The 20,682-nt window shown below is 39.7% G+C and overlaps 1 protein-coding gene across 2 annotated transcripts in view; it reads left to right on the forward strand.

The window, feature by feature from the left end:
- The first annotated feature begins 1,952 nt into the window (after positions 1-1,952).
- The window catches only part of LOC137344444 (leucine-rich repeat-containing G-protein coupled receptor 6), a 210,760-nt gene continuing 192,030 nt past the window's right edge, over positions 1,953-20,682 (forward strand). For both annotated transcript variants that reach the window (XM_068007413.1, XM_068007414.1), the window contains exon 1: positions 1,953-2,257. In XM_068007413.1, the coding sequence (XP_067863514.1) occupies positions 2,070-2,257 (188 nt within the window). In that variant the 5' untranslated portion in view covers positions 1,953-2,069. The remainder of the gene's footprint in view (positions 2,258-20,682) is intronic.

The following is a 20,682-nucleotide window of genomic DNA, read 5'->3' on the forward strand; positions in this document are numbered from 1 at the left end:
CAAAAGGTTTAAAATTCCTCAGGTGGTCCATTACATCTTCTGGGCATTTTAGAAAGTTAGCATTGAATTATCTTAATATTACAAGAACACAGACAGTGTTGTCCATTCTCTCCTAAGAACAAAGCCACAGGGGGAGTTAAGATCCATGCATGCAAGCAAGCAATTTCCTCACAGGCAGAGTCTGAGTTGCAGCCAAGGATAGCTGCAATATAACTCTGATCCTGGCTGCACTTGCATTTTGCAGCTATTGGCCTCAGACAGGTAATGTAGTACAACTGTAACCTAAGTTGCTCATGCAGCCATCAGTGGCCTTTTTTTAAAAATCTGGTGATTTAATTATCCCTAAGTTATCTGGTCAAGCTGACTGATGGAAGCATCCAATCATTTTTCACTGTGGGCACTGAAGTATTGTATATGCCCCAGAATTCCCCCTCCATCCTCCCAAAAATCGAAGTACTAGTTAAAATCATCTTACTGCTAAAAAAAAGAAAATCAAAGATACTCAAGTTTTTGCAGCAAACTAAATTTCAGAAACATATGCTTTGTGTGTTTATGCCACCGTATTCTGTCCTTTGCCCCTTGGTTCTACCTATGTGATTGCCAACAGCTAATAGTCACCAATCTGCTCGCCTCTGAAACTGGTCTTTGCAATGAAAAAAGGAAATGAATACCAAAAACTTGAATAACGACCGACGCTCAAAAGAATCTTTTCAACAGGTAGGCTGTTCCAGCTGCTTCCTATACACTGGGAAAATCATTTTATTGTGACGCCTGTGAAAGGAGAGAGAGAGAGCGTTAGGGAGAAATAGAGAGGGAGGAAAATCTACAACAAATCTAAAATAAAAGAGAAACAAGGAAAAGAGATAGAAAGGAATATGGATGTTATGGGAGGTAGATAAATTAAAAGAGGACCGTGTGCCTACTTGTGATAACAGGTCTGTTGCGGAATATGTGTGTGTGTGTGTGTGTGGTTTGGGTCACTTTTCGAAATCCTTGTACTGTATAATTAAACGGGCGCCAACGCCACTTAGCTTGTGAAGCCCTGCTCTGAGATTCATTGTTTCAAAACTTAGATGCTTCAATAGAATCCTTATTAAATTTAGGAGAAAAGTGACGTTTTTAATCTATATAATGATTTCAGTTTCTGATAACGTTTAATCAAAGTACAGAATGGAAAGCTTTGATATACACTTGTAAAGATTTTCATTTCTGATCCGTTCTAATGCTCTGAATGCTGCTTTGAATACTGACAATAAAGATATTATTTAACATGTACAAATTGCACTATTTCTAAACGTGTGCGTTACATAAGGTCTTGACATGACGAAACAACTGGGCGATTCTTATCACCGGGTTTTTAATTGTTAACTATTACTGTATTTGTGTTTTGGCGCCATTGGGTGTTTTCAATGCTGTAATACTCCAATTGAATCGTACAGTTTCGAAGTACATTCACTCGCAGAGGTTAATGTTTAACTTCTGTGGTATTTTTTCTCAGTACAGTTTTGAATCTGTAGACAGCTTTTCTCACAATGTAATCTCTTCTCTTGCGTCTTAGAACTTTTTGAACTCACGCTTGCACCTGAGAAAAGATTTTACAGTGATAATTGAAACAGCTAATTTCCCAGACTCTGAATTACAATAAAACGTGCGGTTAAAATATCCCATTTAATACATATTCATTAAAAAGTATAATAAAATCATTAACTTAAAAGAAATTGTAACTGATCTGAAAGATAAGATGAAAACCTTTTTTTGCAGAAGAGACAAAGGGAAATTAAGTATCTGGAAGGTAACTTTGAATTAAATATTTGGTAACCAACCTCTCAAGAAATCGTTGCATGTGTTGAAGAAAAGCTGTCGCTCCTCCCACAAACGATCAATCATCCAACTTCAGCTCACGACGCCAGCCAATAAGGGATACGTGTGTTTGCCCTGAACTACAATAGGTAGATGCGGTATCAGGGAGAGCGGAGTTAAGGTTGTAGATATCTGCATCCACACACGTGTGTTGCTGAAACTGACATCTACACAGACCCGCCAAACGTTCCCATTCTGATCACAGGAGAATGCTCTTGTCCTGGTTGGTGCTGATCCTCACTGCCTTTGGGTATGTCTGCTCGAGTCAAGCGCCAACGAGTCCTTCCTGCCCAGCTCTGTGCCACTGTGAAGAGGATGGCATTCTGCTGTGGGTCGATTGCTCAGAACTCGGGCTTGCAACAATGCCAGAAAACTTAAGCCCGTTGACGTCTTACCTGTAAGTGCATGTCATGTTACTGTGATATATGTGTTGCAGCACAGCAATCGAATAATTTCAAGTTCCATCGTTTTCTTTTCACATGCTCTTGCGGAGAATGTAACAGAACCAAAGACTTTCAGGGAAAATCAGTGTTTAAACTTGCGAAGTTGACAGACGTCAATTGGGAGAAGGTGTTGCCGTTTTAATTAACAGTCATCCCTTTATCCGTATATGTTTCCTTGTAAGAAACTGCAGTCCAGAGAATGGGCGACTGCAATGTTTGGTTAATATGACAGGAAAATAATGAAGTCATGGATTTTGATGAAGGTGTACGAGCGAACTAATGTAAACATATAACGCACTAGAATGTGAAAGGGAGGTGGAAGCAGATTCGATAGTAACTTTCAAAAGGGAATTGGATAAATACTTGAAAAGGGAAAAATTGCAGGGCTATGGGGAAAGAGTAGGGCAGTGGGACCAATTGGACAGCTTTCAAAGAGGCGGCACAGACAGGATGAGCCGAATGGCCTCCTTCTGTGCTGTATGATTCTATGATTTTTTTCCAGTTACCCTGCAAAATGGGTTGTGGAAATATTACGTGTTGAAAACAACTCATATAGTTTGCTTCTGATTGTACTAAAATCAGAACCATTGCATCAGGGGCATTAGCTAACGAAAAGCTTTGCTAGCCATCCCATATAATCCGAAGGAGTTTTTGGTGTACATAACTGGCTTGGGCTGTTTGTGTTCATTGTGATTGCTATTGAATATCTGGACATTTTAATGGAAATTGCTTGCTCGACTGAAGCTATTGATATGTTGGTCAATAACTGTGATGGAGGAAGATATGTAAATAAGATATCAGATAAATTATGCTTATCTGGAACGGAGTGAATAAGAAGTTATTGATTTAACACAACTCCTGTATATTGTGGCTCACAGCTGCCAGAATGCGCGCTCGATTTGCTGAGGGATTTGCTTAACCCTTACTTGGATGTGATCTACTGAGGGACGCACTTTAACGGCACAAGAGAATAATATTACAACTGTATCCGTTTGCTGTCACAAAACATGTTACTGCAGCAGTAAAACTGTACGTTACTTGTTTCATTGTCACGAAGGCAAATGACTGTCCTGTGCTAAAAATAGTTTCCAAAAAAAAAGTAATTACTCGCTTCCGTCGGTTGGTTGGAGGATAATTTCCGCCCTGTGCTTAGAATTTTAAATAGCTGAAACTTTATATGAAAGACAAACAGGCTGCAACAACATACTGACATGCTCAGAAATACACGGGCACATCAAAAAGCTTTTATGAATTGCCTTTAACGCTGCACCTGCCAGGAATATTAATCTGACTCTTTGCATTGCTTATACGCAGTGATCTAAATCCCAAAAGCATATTGAGAACCGCAACGTTACATCAGAGCGATCCTCCCAATTGCATTGTGAGGCTGCCTACTCGTTGTAGACCAATATACAGTTATTTCCGTTAATGTTTCAATCGCGATGGTCATATTTGTACAATAAACATTTTCGTAAACTGACCACAAAACGATTATTAATTGTACTTCAAACATGCCAATGTCCGCAATATATCTGATACGAGCAAACCTACATCTCCTTGAGCTCGAAGGGTAATTATTTTACGGTCAGCCTGGTCTGCAAGGAGCAGACACTAACTCAGGTGTTCGTTCTGAGACAGCTGACGTCCTAACACAGCCTCAGATGAGAAGACCAACCAACCTTCTAGGGCTGGCGTTAGTTGACCACTGCGAGCAAGTGGTGCCTGCTTACAGGTAGTCTTCAAGGTGCAGTTCACCCTAACTGTGTTTGTTATTTTACAACAGGCTGATCAAAGATAATGTAACGTGCAGAATAAAGTAAAGCGAGTAAAGATTAACAAATGGAAACGCTAGAGAGGGTCCAGCTTCCAGCGGCATCACCTGCCAGGGGAGAGGTTGAAATAAATCCCCGGTTCGGAAACATAGCAGTTGATCTCGTTAATTAACACACGGATTTTAAGGAATAAGAAATAGGAGCAGTAGGCCATACGGCCCTTCGAGGCTGCTCCGCTGTGTAGGTACTTGGTTGAAATTTGTATTTTCGTGTAACACACGAAATATCCTAAATTTCTTGAACAATGTATTATTGTACACTGAAGAAAGCCTAAACTGAAATTATACAGTTAAAAATGAGCATAAAGGGAGCAATTTCTCAAATAATCACAGATATGTGTCATTTCTTAATAGTTGTAATAGACTGTACACACAAAATAATGTTTCGAATCTCTATACATATATTGAGACTGACTTACCGATCTATAACTTCTTACACGACGATCTTAGAAGCGAGTTCATTCTGATTTATATACTAAATAAACATTTACTGCTTTTTTTTTCACGGAAGCGAATAAATCAGCCCGGAGGCGACAAAAGGCTGGACGTTTGCCTGAGAAGATCAGTGAAGATGTATAGCTATAATTTACATTTGAGAATTTCCTTTGAAATCACTGGAAATGTACAGACATCAGTAAAGTTGACTTAGGTACCACACGCACATCGTATCAATCAATGGTTTTCAGCTTCAGGCACTGGCTTAGTGGAACTCACCTGTGTCTGTGAATGTGCTTTTATAGACAGTGTCTAACTTTTACATTTTGAGTTTATAAATATTGTTACTATTTTAAAAAAATCGAAGTCAGAACCTCGGTACGTCGCAAGCATATTGAGTAGCCTCGATTTCCAATATAACTCTTCAGTTTTAAACCTTTTATTAGACTGATTTGTTTCAAAATACAAATATTCAAAGCCTTACAGAGCTCTCTTTGAAATGATGGAGACGTCTGACTCATTAAATGATTTATTCTAAAACGCAAATATTTCAAAAACGATTTAGCAGTATTGCTGTAAGGTGCATTTTACTTGCCTTATAATCAGGTGTCACAGTTGGTAACTTTCTCAGAACTGCGGTAACAACTCCTGTTAGATGGAGTGGGAAGAGGCTCAAGTGGAGTATGGTCACCTGTTTGCGTTGGTGTGAAGTAGTCTTGAGTTTGTGTAGTGTAATTGGGGGGGCAGGTTTGTCTGGATTTGATTTAGTAAAGGAGGAGGTGGTCTCCCACTGCTTCAGGTTCACGCCTGCTGCAATGTGACAACAGCCAGGTGTAAAGCAAGCGTTAAAACGTCCATTGAATCATTAGGAACAATATTAATATTAATATTTCTAATATTAATAGAGGGGCTGACAAGACAATTTTGCTCTGCTAACATTAACATTGGGATGGTGGTCAGCATGTATGTGCAGAGCTCCATTTTCCATGGCCAAGCACTGACGTGCAACTGCCAACATAAGTTGCATTGTCAGCCCCATGTCGCTCTCAACTGGTAACAATGCCCATAGTTGCACAGAATACTTTTGGCACACACCAAACATGTGTGCAGAACATGCCCAAGAATTTGTGCTGCGAATTTTTGCAAGTCAGACCACTTTGATGATGTTGCCTTTGATGTTTCAAAAGTTAATGCATTGCATAAAAATGTTAGTCTCAGTTACATTCTTTGCATTTTATTTACAATTTAGAAGATCACTCCAAGTGGTAAAAGATATTTTAGATTACGGATAGTGATAGATAAATGTTTGGATTGGCTCTGAATTGTTTTCAAATCTAGGATAAGAATATGGTTTGGCTTAGCATCAGAACCTTCTTTCATTATTATGACTGCAACTGGACACAGGCTTGGAAAATGCATGCTAAACAAAAAGTAACATAATTTCTATAATGAGCTCAAAGGTGTGCCTTTATTTATGTGCTAGCAATCTGTTATCAAGTTTAGCACTTCACCATGTGCTGATGTGTTAATAACCTATAATAAATGCACACCTTATCATTCAGAGTCTAAACCTTCACTTACACTGCCAAGTTTGCACTAGAATGAAGCAGGTACAGACTCTACTCTGGAAAAAGAAAACTTGACAGTGCAAACTCTGCAGTTTGATATTGTATATGAATGTTCATCCCTTGGGCTATGGATTCAATATATTTCATCTGTCCAAAGGCAGTAAGGGAGATTGGTGTGGTTGTTTGATGTTCCTACACAGGCATCCTTGTTCTGTAGCTGTTTAACTGGATTTAAAGGGTTCAAGGTCCGTACTAGTGTAAATTCTTGAAAATAATGTAGGAACAAGATGGTGCTTTATGTTTGAGCAGCATCGTGCTCAGATTTGATTCTCCATGTTGCTGAGTTGCTTCTCTATATTAGCTTGCCGAGGGAGGGAAAATGAAGGGAGCGTCATTTCTGGGCTGCTGAGTGCCCCTTCCAAGAGCCAGCTAAAGAATGGAATTAAGTTGGCCAAGGAACAAATTGCCTACCTGCTCTCTTAGGCAGAGCTGACACAATGCACACTAGGGCTGAGGAAGTTCTTCACTGTGAAAATTATGGGAATGAATATAGATCAATCCACACATTAACCTACTCCATCATCCAAGTCCTGTTTCACAATCCAATCTGACCAATGTTTCTCTTCTTTCAGCCCAAACCTAAATGCCTCTGCTCTTTGCTGAATCATAAATAGATCCAATTCTCTTTGACTGGTTTAACTGAATCAGTATTTAATGCACTAGGTGGCAGTCTATTCCATATCTCAGTTACTCAAAGTGTGAAGCGGTGATTCTATTAGTTTATAATTATAATTACATCTTGTGGTTCTCCTGTTTGGTTTTGCACAAAATATCTCTTTACTTCTAATTGATTGAATCCTTTCATTATTTAATGATTTCATTATTTAAGAATAAGGTTATGCTGATAGGGTTAGATGGAATGGGATGGGAGGAGGCTCAAGTGGAGGATGGGCTCTGGCATGGATCAATTGGGCTGAATGGCCTGTTTCTGTGCTGTGCATTCTATGTAATCTTAGGGAAATTCCACAGCATTTGGGAGCCATGCAAAAGCAGTATAAAGAGAATCTGATATATAAGTGTGATTCTTCTATGGATTCTCCATTAGTAAGGGAGTTTGGAGAAATATGTTATGTACCTTATGAAGGGGATTAACAGGAATATGAAAACACAAAGCATTGAATGAGAAACAGCATTCAGTTCAATAAGTCTGTTCCCTTCAAAAACTGTATCTGTGTTCTATTCACCTCACTCAACGTCCTTGGTACAACTAGTAGCATGTACCTCGTACTTGAGGATGCTGGTGCCAACAATGAAGGGAGCACGAGTTTGTGGTAGATGGGTGTACTGTTGACTATGCAGGCCGATTCAGACTTTGTCTACCACAAGCCTCACATAACCATATTCTTGGGGGGTGGGGGGGCGGGGGTTCTCATGTTGATCCCTCTGACATTGCCAATCCTTCCATCTCCCGTGACATGCCTCCACCTTGGCACAGCATTGTAGTTCAAAGCCCTTCACCCTTTCTCTTACTTCAGCACGCTATTTCAATCTGTCAGTGACCAAGGTAGTGTCTTTGATGTCCACTCTGCTTTCTTCATCCATCCACCAGTTCTCCATAAAGTACCAACGTCAGCAACTGTAAGCCATCCATTCTAACAACATGCCCAACCCAATGGAGCTGAGCATTGATTATCATAGCCTCAATGTTGATGCTGTCAGCACATTACAATACTTTGTTGTTAGTGACCTTGTCCTGTCACCTAATATGAGGTAAAGTGCAAAGGTGTCTTTGGTGAAACCTTTCCAGCTGTTGAATGTGCCTTCTATGGAGTGACTATGTTTCACATCATCTATAAAGGGGATTGGTACAGCCTTATAAACCTTCAGTTTAGTGGCAATCTGGATACCACACTGATTCCAAACACACTTGGACAGTCTACCAAAGGCCATGCTTGTTCTCTGTATGCTAGTCATCACTTACTTGTTAATCCTTGCATCATCAGATAGTATATTTCCAAGATAGATGAACTCTTTGGCCGCATTCAATTCAGTTTCATCAATAGTGATTGATGGTCTAACACAGGACTTCCCAGGAGCTGGTTGATGGATTACTTCAGTCAGTTCTGAAAAAGCTCCATGATGGGTTGCATGGCAGAGTGTGTATTGATAGTACTTTGCCCGAACTGTTCCCTGTTTTAAATGGTGTGAAGCTATGCTGGATGCTGCAGCTATGGATCTTCAGGTAGGAGCTGGGATATGAATCCGTACAACAGGGAAGCTGTTCAATCTATTAAGAATGCAAGTATCAACTAAAATCTCCAAACAAATTATACAAGAGCTTTTGAATGCTGATGACTGCATATTTGTGGTGCATTCTAAAGAAGATCTTCAGCTGATGATGGATAGATTCATAGCTTCGGTTTATCAGCTACAAGGTCTACTATTAATCTGAAGAAGACTGAAGTAATATATCAACCAATGTCATGAGTAGTTAACTAAACACAGGAAGCCACACCTCCAAAAAGATAAAGCTGTGTGAAATTTCTCCCTGGTCCCCAAAGATAATTGATCAAACCTCCAGGATATCAATCCAGCCTTGTAATTCATAATGTTCAATTTTGACCAATTGTATTCCAAGATGCTTTATCCCCATCACCTTCAATCCCATTATCCAACTCTTTAAAGAAGTTAATTAACATAGACCCGGAATTTGCTGAAAACTTGCGCCAGCATCTATGGTGTAAGCCATTTTTCTAGCACAGAAGTTCCAGGAAATTTTAGTGTGAATGATTTATACCATTACTTACATCGTTCCATAATTTCCTGGGACTTTTGCTCACCCCTCGCTGGAAATAGCTAGATGGTAATTATCATAGCTCCGTCCCCACTAACATCAATGGCGATTGCAAATTTGCTGCATTTAAGACTGTGATCATGTTGCTGCCAGTTAGACTGAAAAATAATGGAGCTGGAGACTTGGCAGCTGTGTGATTTATGTGTTTAGTCAAGAGGGCTGCTTCTGATGCCTCATTATCCACACTTAGTGCGCACAAGATCAACCCGAAGAGAATCCCCAGACCCATTCTCATAAATCAAATCACAGTTACCACTTCTGTCTGCAGGAGCATTGAGTTCAACTTAGCAGCTGATAAGTCATCGATCAAAGCACTCTCATTGGGATACATCATTTGGCATCGTGATCATTCGAATTGTAATAAGCATTAGGATAAAGGAATCTTCCCTGTTACTTTATTGCTGTCGAGTTCACACTTCACTATTACCACCATAACAAAGAAATCGCACTGTTAAATTACCTCCTATGCACGTCCTACATTCTAATTATTCCCATATTGATATTCTGATGTGATTCACATAAGCATGGATTTTAATCGGACCACAGTCTATAGTTATATTCCTGACCTTTGCAATACTGTTTATGGGAAAGTAAATAGATAATAATCTGATTCACAGTGTGTAGAATAGCATGCAGCGTCTCCTTCAGAAAGATAATTGTGGCCTCAATAAAGTACAACTGAATAATGAATGGTAGCAAAATAATGGTGAGTTCTTATACATCTCCTTAACTTTCTCCATTCTGTTTATTAAGTGAGGTAGTGAAATCTGCCTATGATGCTCCGATGGCTTTTAAATACACATTGAAAGATGAATCAGTTTATTAAGAATCACGTTAGGGCATAGATACATGCTCCATTACAGGTGGTCCTCGAAATAGGTTTTACCTTTAAGAATTAAACAATCTTCAAAAATCTTTGTGGTAATTTAGGCAACTAAACTTGAGATGGGGTAAGTATTACAATCTTACACCATGAAGCACCTTTATAACTATAATCTATTGGTATATTAATAGGTCAGGGCTCATGGATGCACGATGGCAATCAGAATTATTTACAAACTACAGAATTGTTGGGTTCAGTACTTGGCCTTTGGCTACGTGTTTCTGATTCGCTGCTATGCACAATGCGTTGTATTCTAATCAGTTCTCCAGCAAACTTTGCCATAAATTTGCCACTGGAGGATCGGAGAGCTCAATGGTCTAACTCCTGGTGTTCATCGCCAACAGCATCATTGCAGTGAATTTCGTGCCGTAGTATCAATTCTTTTTGTAAGGAGTAGATCCTACTTATCTACTACTTTGTTAGCCAGGGAAAGGCAGGAAAAGTTTTCCTAGTCTCTAGTTTTATTTGAGGCTTCTTCACACTTATATCCTCCAATTCTGTGCTCACAGTCCAAGTTAAATAGCCTGCTTACATCTGTTAACCATTTCCTCTGGATCAAAGATCAAAAACAAGAACAACTTGCATTTAAAGAGCACTTTTAGCATAGATTGTGTCCTTTCTCCTTTTTTTATGCTGAAAACAAATTCAGTTTGATGAGTCTTTCATAAATTAGAATCTTAAATTGTGCGATCACCCTTATTCCTCTCCTAGGAAATCTCCCCAATGTCTCAATGCCCTTTCAAAGGTTGGGTGCCTAAAGCTGCACACAATATTCTAAGTGTTACCTCACCTATGAGTTTGACAGGGTTGCACTGTACATATTTTACTATCATGCCTATTTAGCTATTCAAACCAATAGATGCTTGGATGTTGTTTCAGGGGCCTTTATGGTGGTGCTTTAAATGGACATAGAAAAACTAACAAAAGAGAAATAGGGAAAGTACCCAAGTTTGACTTACTATGAGAGAGACTTTATGTTGAATTTATGTTACAGCAGTGATGAATGGGTTTACACCGGAGCTAACCTCAACAAAGCCCCACTAGACTGATTTTGCTGTGACTTTCCTACTTTCTCCAAGGTGAGCTACTCTGAAGCCAGAAATGATACACAGTGTTGCTACTCACTGTTGTATTGATGTCGTAACACTTTCAATTACTAATGTTTCTTATTTCTTTTCAAGGATCTTTCACAATAAAGTCCATTTTAGTTTGGGAATTGGGGACAATAATGTAATCCTAAAAGAAACAACTGATGTCTAACTATTTCTGTGTTCCTTATGGCAGCCTGGGTGCTTACTACTGGTATTGCAGAGTTGATATTTCCTCTAGGCTGGAGCAGAGGATGACCCCCCATGTAAGCAAATAATTTTCATTCTGTTCATTGATCACTTTCAGTGTCTGTATAAGAGATCTCTAAAACAGTGCTTTAGTTAAATCCCAGTTGATACCAAAGCAAGCTTACCCGCTATGCTGCTGCAGACCTGTAAGAAACAGATGCGAGAGGTCATCAATGTCCTGCATGTATACAATTTTGAAAAGCAGAACAGTTGCATCGGTTGCTTCCAGGGGAACAACATGCCCCGAAGACTCATTATTCCAACATTAACTCATTGAATGTTTCAATAGTGTTTCGTTAACTGCTTCCAATTGTAACAAGACCATGCAAAAATGTCAGACAAAATGCTGATGCGTATCATCCAACAATAATAATTTATGACAACTTATAGGATTTGGACTGGATTGATCACAAGCATTTAAAAAGATAAATCCTGGGATTCAAAAGACTCCAAAAACATAAGTTGCCTTTTATAAAACTCAAGTTCCACTTAAGTCCTTTTGTGCATTTATTTTACTTTCTTTAATTTTAGTGCTTGTTTGCCTCTTTGTTAATTTAGCTCCTTGAACCTTTTCCATAATTTACAGAGAACGTAAATACCCGAGAGGAGGTAAGTACAGATTCAACTTTGAAGAAATTAGGGAGCACTAAATGGGTAATAACTCTGGTCTTAAACAAAGATTCATTCATTTTAAGTTATATTTGGAAAAGCTGTAAAATTGTAATTATTGTTCTTCACTCCTTTATGAAGATATCATGAAAAGCTGCCAGCTGCTTTCTTTTGCTGATGCCTTTTGGCATTTTAGTCCTGCTCCCATAATTACTGCAGTGTCTTATTTCACAGGTCTGCCTGTTGATTTGAAGGCTTTTTTAATAAAAGCCTGAGTGTGAAGGACAGAAGCAAAGTGAAATAAGCTGTCTTTTAGTATTTCAAATCGATTTTACAATTTTTGGATGTTGAATGGATGTTAACAATGGGGCAAAGATGCATTTCTGGTGGGGGAATTGATGCGCATAGGAACCTCCCACCTGAAATAGGCAGGAACTTAACTTGAATATTTTAATGACTGCCTGATAACTTTCCCGATTTTCGTGCATGCCTAATACTGAGTGATCTATGTGCCCGTATAAAATGGGCACCCAGTGTTTAAATACTGAGCTGCGTATGGAAGTTAATTTAGTAACCCCAGCAAAAAGATTGTTTGTCAAATATTCAGGCGATTTCGCCACTGTTTGCTTGAGTAAACAATTTGATCCCCTTCCCCGACTGCAGTATGAGGGGCTGTGCAGTTTTACAGAGTGGCAGGATTCCCATTCCAGGGGTTTATATAGATTGTACCTATGTGGCCCTTTGTGCTCCCTCACACATTGTCACCACCTACATGAATAGGAAAGGATTTCACTTTCTGAATGTACAGCTGCTTTGAAACCATCAGCACTACATTGTGCAACTCAATATTTGTATCCCAGGCACCTGTCACAATAACTTCATTTTAAGGCAGTCAAGCATCTCTCCAATATTTGAACCAGATGCCCTCAATCAAGTCACTCGTTGGAACTGTAACCCTCAACAAAAAGTTAACAATTAGCACTGTTATTTAAACAATGACAAAATGATCAAGAGATTTGTGAAACACAAATGAGAAAATTCCCAAATTTTAATTATGGCTACAGCATTGAAACATAAACTCATTTAAAAAACATCTTTAAATTTTAAATACGAATAAATATAAAGGATGACTTTTCAAAATAACTCGGAAGTGTACAAGCCAATGGGCTAAGTACCATCATCAACAATAGGTTCTGAAACTCCCTCTTTCATTCCCCCCACCACCCCAGCATGACTTCAATGTGCCAGTGAAGTCACTACAGTGAAAATTATTGCTGCAAAAGGATATCATTGGATGTGAAATACATTTGTTGGAAGTTGGTGATAAAGTCACAAGGCACTTGGTGTGTAGACTTGCTGGAGTCAAAAATAAAACACCCAAAAATAGCTCCAGTATAACTTTGGACATGTTCCTTATCTCCTTGAAATCATTGAGGAATGGAGTCTTGCCGGCTGCAGTACGCTGATGGCATGTCCCGTCAGTACACTGCAGTGATGTTCTAGCCAGTGACACTTGTTGCTGGATCCATCAGCCAAGCTTCATTAAGAAGAAAGCACAAACGAGACTTTCAATTAATACATTTTTAGAAAACCTTTGTCATCTCAATACAAAATCTTAACATTCCTCGCCGTAAAAGAAATATCTGCTTTATTGAAATCCAACAGTCAGAAGCAGAAAAAATATGTCCACTATTCAGTCAGATATTGACTTTCTATAATTCTGGATCATTTTTAAGGTGCATTAGGTGCAGGCCTGGGCATGCTTGAGAGTTTCTTCTGGCAATACTTGCAAATCAATCACTTTATTCAATCTTTTGTAACAAAATCCTACTAAACTGCTCATGATCAAAAGATTTAAATGTATGATTTAAAAAGAAGAGATTTGCTTTTAAAATTTAAAGTTTTTAACAAAGAATTTCCACAAGGTGCTGATCTACAACTGTCCTTAGACAATCCATCTGGATTTCACCCATGAATGGAAAGAAATGTGAATGGCTAGGAAATAGAGAAAAAAGGTCTGTGTAAACTAGAGGAAGGGTGAAATTCCATTGTGATATTAGCGTACAAGCATTTTAAAGCCTTCATATGAATTTCCTCTCCTATTTTAGCAACGACTGTTTAAACATTTAATGCTTGAATTAAAATACCGGCCAGAAGTTGATTATGATATCGCTGTGTATTTTCACCCCATAGGAGTTCAATCAATTCTAATGATCATTATTAAACAGACAAAATATCTATACATTTATATCTGTAAATATATACCAGTAGATTTCACTTGGTGTTTCTCTTGGGTAGACCAGGCCCTGAAGTACAGTTTTTGTTTACACCAGCTACAGCCTAGTAGCAACAGCCATCATACAGCAAATTTACTAAAACAATACATTGCATGACTGATTCAAAGTAAAATTATTACACACCTTACCGATACTGAAAGATAAAAGCTTCGCAGATATAATGGTTGTAAAGCTATTTACCTAACACTTTACAAAAGTAGTTTAAGAGGCACGTCATTTTGTTATTCTTTCCCCGAAATCTTGTGTTCTCAGTTATTTACATCATTAGTTTTTTTTGGTCTACATCTCATAGTAGGTTTGCACGACTTGTTTAAGAGGCAAGCACTTTATTTATTTATTCCCCATGGTCTGGGCTTGGCTGGTTGACTGACGCCAGCCGCAATGTCCGAGGTCGCCCACTAAAGCACTTCATAAACATCCTCCTTTGACTCCGGTCTAAATATCAGTCCCTCTCAGCAACACAGAAAAACAAAGTCATCCTGAATAACATAGCTCAAAATTTTTATTTATTGGCTTAAACTGAATAGAAAGCTTAAAAAAAACCTTTTTAGTTTATTTTCCTGTCATACATCTCTCAGTTGTTATTTGCATTTTTTCTGCCTGGTTTGTCTGGGCATTGTCATTCCTCAGGAGTAGGGTGAACATTGCAATTTCCATGTTGCATCTCTCTCACATACAGCATTTCTCAATATGTGCTATAACTCTCCTGTCCTTTGCTGCCTGGCTGCTACTGGACACAGGTTGTCCTGGTGAACCACACATATTGTAGTCCACAGGACCATGGTGAAAACTATAGCTCTCATTGTGCAACGCTTATTCATTCATTGTCTCTCTTTCTCACACAATCATCAGCAACTATTTGTTATGTTAAGAATGTCATTTCTAGCTACGCCCAATATATGAGTGAAAGAGAAAAACAGCAAACAAAAGTTTTGCAAAGAATTTATTTGATTAGTCCATTAAGTAGTACTGGTTGGTTAATTAATGGTAGCTTTGAAAATAACATTGAGAAATTCTATTCGGTTTTCGGCTGGTTACTCTAGCATTTTTTTTTACTACTTTTTGATTCATTCACATTCTGTCAATTGACTATTTGATCAGTAATTTAACAGATAAGTGTTTATTTAGCCAACCATGATTTTTTTTCCTTATGGACCTGCAAAACATCGGTGGCGTGACACCTCTGGAACATGTGACGTTGTGTATGTGTACCTTGAGTTGTTCACAGGAACTAAGAGGATGCCCTATCTTAACAGGACAGGAGCGTTATATCATGTAACGCACAATTGATTGTTCTGATACTAAAGTGTGATTAGAGACTGGATGGTGCTCATCAGTTTCAGTTGCAACAACAAACAACTTGCATTTATATAGCGCCTTTAGTGTAATAAAACATTCCAAGTTGCTTCATAGGAGCATTATGAAACAAAATTTGACACCGAGCCACATAAGGACATATTAGGACAGGTGACCAAAAGCTGGTCAAAGAGGTAGGTTTTAAGGAGTGTCTTAAAGGAGAGAGAGAGTTAGAGAGACAGAGAGGTTTAGGTAGGGAATTCCAGGGCTTAGGGCCTAGGCAGCTGAATGCACGGCTGCCAATGGTGGAGCGATTGCAATTGGAAAGCACACTGTATCTTAAGATTGTTTTACATCTGTAACAAAGTGTGACCTCTGGAGTGTTAATGTACCATTTTAATATATAATACTAGAGGATCTCCTGAACCATTGCTCATGATATGTCAAGAATACATTATTTTATAAGAACAGGAACAGCAGGGGAAAAAATTGGATAGGGGCTGTTTTTGGGCATAGGTAGCATGATGTGCTATTACCCCGCACCCAATGACCCCTGCGCACGCAGGAAGCAATTTTCGGCCCACCCAAGGACTCACTTGCAATCAGTGTTCCATTCTGGGCCTTGCATGTGGAATCAATGCAAATTGCAATTTCCACCACCAGGGGGAGATCAATCTCTTAAAGGGAGGATGTTTCTTAGAAATCTCTTAAAGATAGCTGGTACCTTTTATTTGCTGAAAATGACTGAACAGAGATCAGACATCGTACACATAAAACACAAATGCAGGTCCCATCCCTATGTTTACACACTGATGAGTTATGTTAAAACATTGAATAAAGGTTGCGCTCTACTAAATCCCACATCCTCCAATCTGCATGCCAGACCTCACCAATCTGCCGATCTGAGTTGGTACCAGGCCTGCGAGATTGCGTGCACCAAGGTTCTCTGCTGATGCACTAGAGACCTTGGGTGCAAGAGGTGGACCGAAGGAGGGACATCCTATATCCGTGGCGGGGGAGGGGGGGGTGGTGGGGGGAAGAGGCCCTCCAGACATATATCCAAAAGGCAGTGGGAGGCAGCAGGGGACGAAGTCAATGCCAGGCGCACAGCATCATGAACATAGAGGCAGTGCAGGAAGAAGTTCAATGCTTTGACATGAGTGGTCAAGGTGAGTGAGGTCAACTGTCAAGTGGCGTCTCCTACCAACTGCACCATGCACTACACCCCCCATCACCCACATACCAACAAACTCTTTCCATCAGTACTCAACTCTTCCAACCAGATGCTTTCTCTCATCCTTACACATTATGACTGTTTCAAGCTGCCCACCCACAACTCACAGGCCACACACACTGGCAGCTATTCAACCATGACAGGCACATCACCCAGACACACGTCCCGCTTTCTTGCAGGAGAAGGTGGCGCATATCAGGAGGCAGCAAGTGGCAGTGGCATATAGCCCCCCGAGCCTGTTCCACCATTCAATGAGATCATGGTGGACCTGTGACCTAACTCCATATACCTGGCTTAGCCCCATATCCCTTAATACCCTTGGTTCACAGAAATCTATCAATCTCAGATTTAACATTCACAATTGAGCTAGCATCAACTGCCATCTGCAGAAGAGTGTTCCAAACGTCTCCCACCCTTTGCATGTAGAAGCATTTCCTAACTTCACTGTTGCACGTCCTGGCTCTAAATGTTAGGCTATGACCCCGCATCCTAGTATTCAAGTGTAGGAGATCTCCAAAAACATTTACAAATGTCTTGGCAGTCAGAAGCAATAATCCAGCTACTAACCTGTAAATTATGCATGGTCCCTTTAAATAGCACTGGTGGGGGGTCCTCCAGGCACTCTAAGACACGTTCAGATGGTCAGGGTTAAGACTGTGCTTTGAGTTGTGTGTTAAGTCCCAAAATGGTGTCTATCACTTTAAATCAGCGCTGCACACTGATTGAAGCCATTTTCTCCATACTTTACATGCTTCCAGCATTCGTTATCTGCACCTGCACTAACTCCTATACCAAAATGGCGGCTGGCGCACATCACGCTGGAAACGTGCGTGCGCATCCAAGACGCCATCTTGGATGTCGGAGAGGCCGTGTAGCGCCGAAACAATGGGCACTACACCGCCCAATTTAGCGCCCAGTATACCATGTAAAATGTATACTATTTTTCTGCTCAAGTGTAGGTGTAGGTCTTTTTAAATAAGAACTGGATAGTATCATAGAATCATAGAATGGTTACAGCAGAGAAGGAGGCCATTTGGCCCATCGAGCCTGTGCCGGCTCTTTGTAAGAGCAATCCAGTTAGTCCCATTCCCCCGCTCTTTCCCTGTAGCCCTGCAAATTTTTTCCCTTCTAGTATTTATCCAATTCCTTTTTGAAAGCCACAATTGAATCTGCTTCCACCACCTTTTCAAGCAGCGCATTCCAGATCATAACCACTCGCTGCGTAAAAAGGTTTTTCCTCATGTCGCCTCTGGTTCTTTTTCCATTCACCTTAATTCTGTGCCCTCTGGTTCTCGACCCTTCTGCCAATGAGAACAGTTTCTTATTATTTACTTTATCTAAACCCTTCATGATTTAGAACACTTCTATCAAATCTCCTCTCTAAGGAGAACAACCCCAGCTTCTCCAGTCTATCCATGTAACTGAAGTCCGTCATCCCTGGATCCATTCCAGTAAATCTTTTCTGCACCCTCTCTAAGACCTTCACATTGTACAAGATTGACACAAAAGCCAATAAAGTGGCTGTCGCTGTTCAGTAACCACAGGGCGTTTATACAAATGACACTTAAGAAGCTGCAGACATCTTGTTTCTAGTATTTTACGTTCCTGCAGAGTATCTTTTATATATTTTCAATAATGTTCTTGACTTCCCATCAGAACTTTCAGGAGTTTGAATCCCAGAGTTCTTTGGAACGCAAAGACATCTAAATAACACTATGTGATACTAATGTACGAGCGCTTAATAGGGGAGATTGTTTCTGGGTCTGAGCCCAGGTGCACTGGATCATCTGAGCACAGCCAATATCATAAAATCAGGCAGATCAGAGCGCACACGAGCAAAGGAACTTGCCCAATTTTCTGATATTCATTGCACCCAGGTGATCTATTGTGTCTGGGTGCAAACCCAACAAAATGTTCCTAATGCGTTTGTCTAAAATTCGTTTCTCCACTATATTAGTGGAAGTGTTATCCCAAAATGGGTTAGCACCTCTGACAAAATAGTGGAGAGAAATCTCTAATAAAAAATGTAAGTGCTCATATGTGCTTATAGTGCCTGATGGCATAATTCAAAGGCCACAGTCATAGAAATATAGAAAATAGAAGCAAGAGTAGGCCATTCGAACCTTCGGGTCTGCTCCGCCATTCAAAATGATCATGACTGATCGTCTAACTCAATACCCTGTTCCCGCTTTTTTCCCATATCCCTTGATCCCTTTAGCATTAAGAAATATATCTATCTCCTTCTTGAATACATCTAATGACTTGGCCTCCACTGCCTTCTGTGGTAGAGAATTCCACAGGTTCACCATCTTCTGAGTGAAGAAATTTCTCCTCATCTCGGTTCTAAATGCCACATCCCGTATCCTGAGACTGTGACCCCTGGTTCTGGACTCCCCAGCCACCGGGAACATCCTTCCTGCATCTAGTCTGTCTAGTCCTGTTAGAATTTTATATGTTTTGATGAGATCACCTCTCATTCTTCTAAACTCTATTGAATACAGGCCTAGTCGACACAATCTCTCCTCATATGTCAGTCCTGCCATCCCAGGAATCAGTCTGCCTCTGTTTCTTCTCTGCCAGTCCTTTTAAATGGAGCATTATATGGATAATTATATTTACTATTTAGGGAAGAAAGAGGCACAGATGTTATCCACCTTTCCCCATTTAGTGTCTTGACCAACTTGTCATTGTCTTGATTACATTTTTGCAAGTTTGTTGTTCTGTACCACAAGGATAATGTACAGTCCATGCAGCAGCTAGTGACTATTTAGTGCATCTAACACTATATATATTATGGCACAAAATTCTGTTTGATGGGCAATTGCACGGTTCATCCTACAAACCCATGGGAATGAGCAAGATGGGTTTATCCTCAACTGAAGTTCCATCAGGTTGGGTGTTTTAACCTCAATAAAATGATCTGCTGTTCTGAAGATTTTGAGTCCCTAGAAGCCTGTAATAATGAGATTGGACTGTATCTCTCAAAAAACTCAAAAGCTGTCCCTGAGATAAAATAACTTGGTCGCCTCTTTTCAGAGAAGACGGTAACTGAAGGGAGATGTTGTTCAGAGCTTATCCTACTCTATCATTATTTTCTTAACAGATTTTTTTTATTACAAACTCTAGTCTGTGGAAAGTGACATTGTGCAAGAGTGGATGAGTTCAGCTCCTGTCACTGCTGAGTTCCAACTGATGGTTGCTTCATCGGGAACAGTAGAGTTTTCAGTTTTTTTCATTTGCACATGCCATTGAGGAATTCTGATTCATGTGAAGTGAAAGTAAATCAGATGACCTAGCTGGCCAGGTGCTCCCTGGCAAAATCCGTCAGTGACATTATTTCAGGGTTGGTCTGCAGCAGTTATGGAAGAAATTCCATTTAATATCAATCTTCATATAATAGTGCAGAAGATTTTTTAAAAATCTTAACAGACTCCTTTGCATATTATGGTATTTTAATTAGGAGCTATTGTGACTGAATTAAGTGGGAGTTGCTCTTTAGTGGGCTTATTATTCTTGTTGAAACTAGTTGCTATCTTAATGGCGTAACAACGCGTAAAAAATCCCACCATATCTATCTTGATGTTCAATAGCATTGCATTATGGGCAGCAAACTTCTGAAAACACACTGTGGTTTTGATAGTTTATGCAGTAAACGAGAGATTGTTCTTCCCATCAACAACCACCTACTTTCTATTTTCCATGCTTTACTTATGATAAAAATGAAGACTCCAGCAAGTTGGTGCAACAGTGTTAGCCTTGACTTCAGCACCTTTGGCAAGTAACAGCACATAAAAAGCACACAGTTAGACAACTACAATAGGAAGCCAGCAGCCTGTGTCCATTAGAGGTCCTGGTAACAAGCTATTATAAAACACTTAGCTTTTGTATCATACTTCCGAAATTGTACAAAGCATAATAATATGAGGAGAATGCAACACTTCACAGAGCTGCTGTTTGATCACCCTGTTATTATGTAGATAGTAATTGGTCATTACCTGTTACGCATTGTAAGCCAGTTATATTGGTCCAATGGAT

Source organism: Heptranchias perlo, chromosome 27 (assembly GCF_035084215.1).
Source record: "Heptranchias perlo isolate sHepPer1 chromosome 27, sHepPer1.hap1, whole genome shotgun sequence".
Classification (NCBI taxonomy): Eukaryota; Metazoa; Chordata; class Chondrichthyes; order Hexanchiformes; family Hexanchidae; genus Heptranchias; species Heptranchias perlo.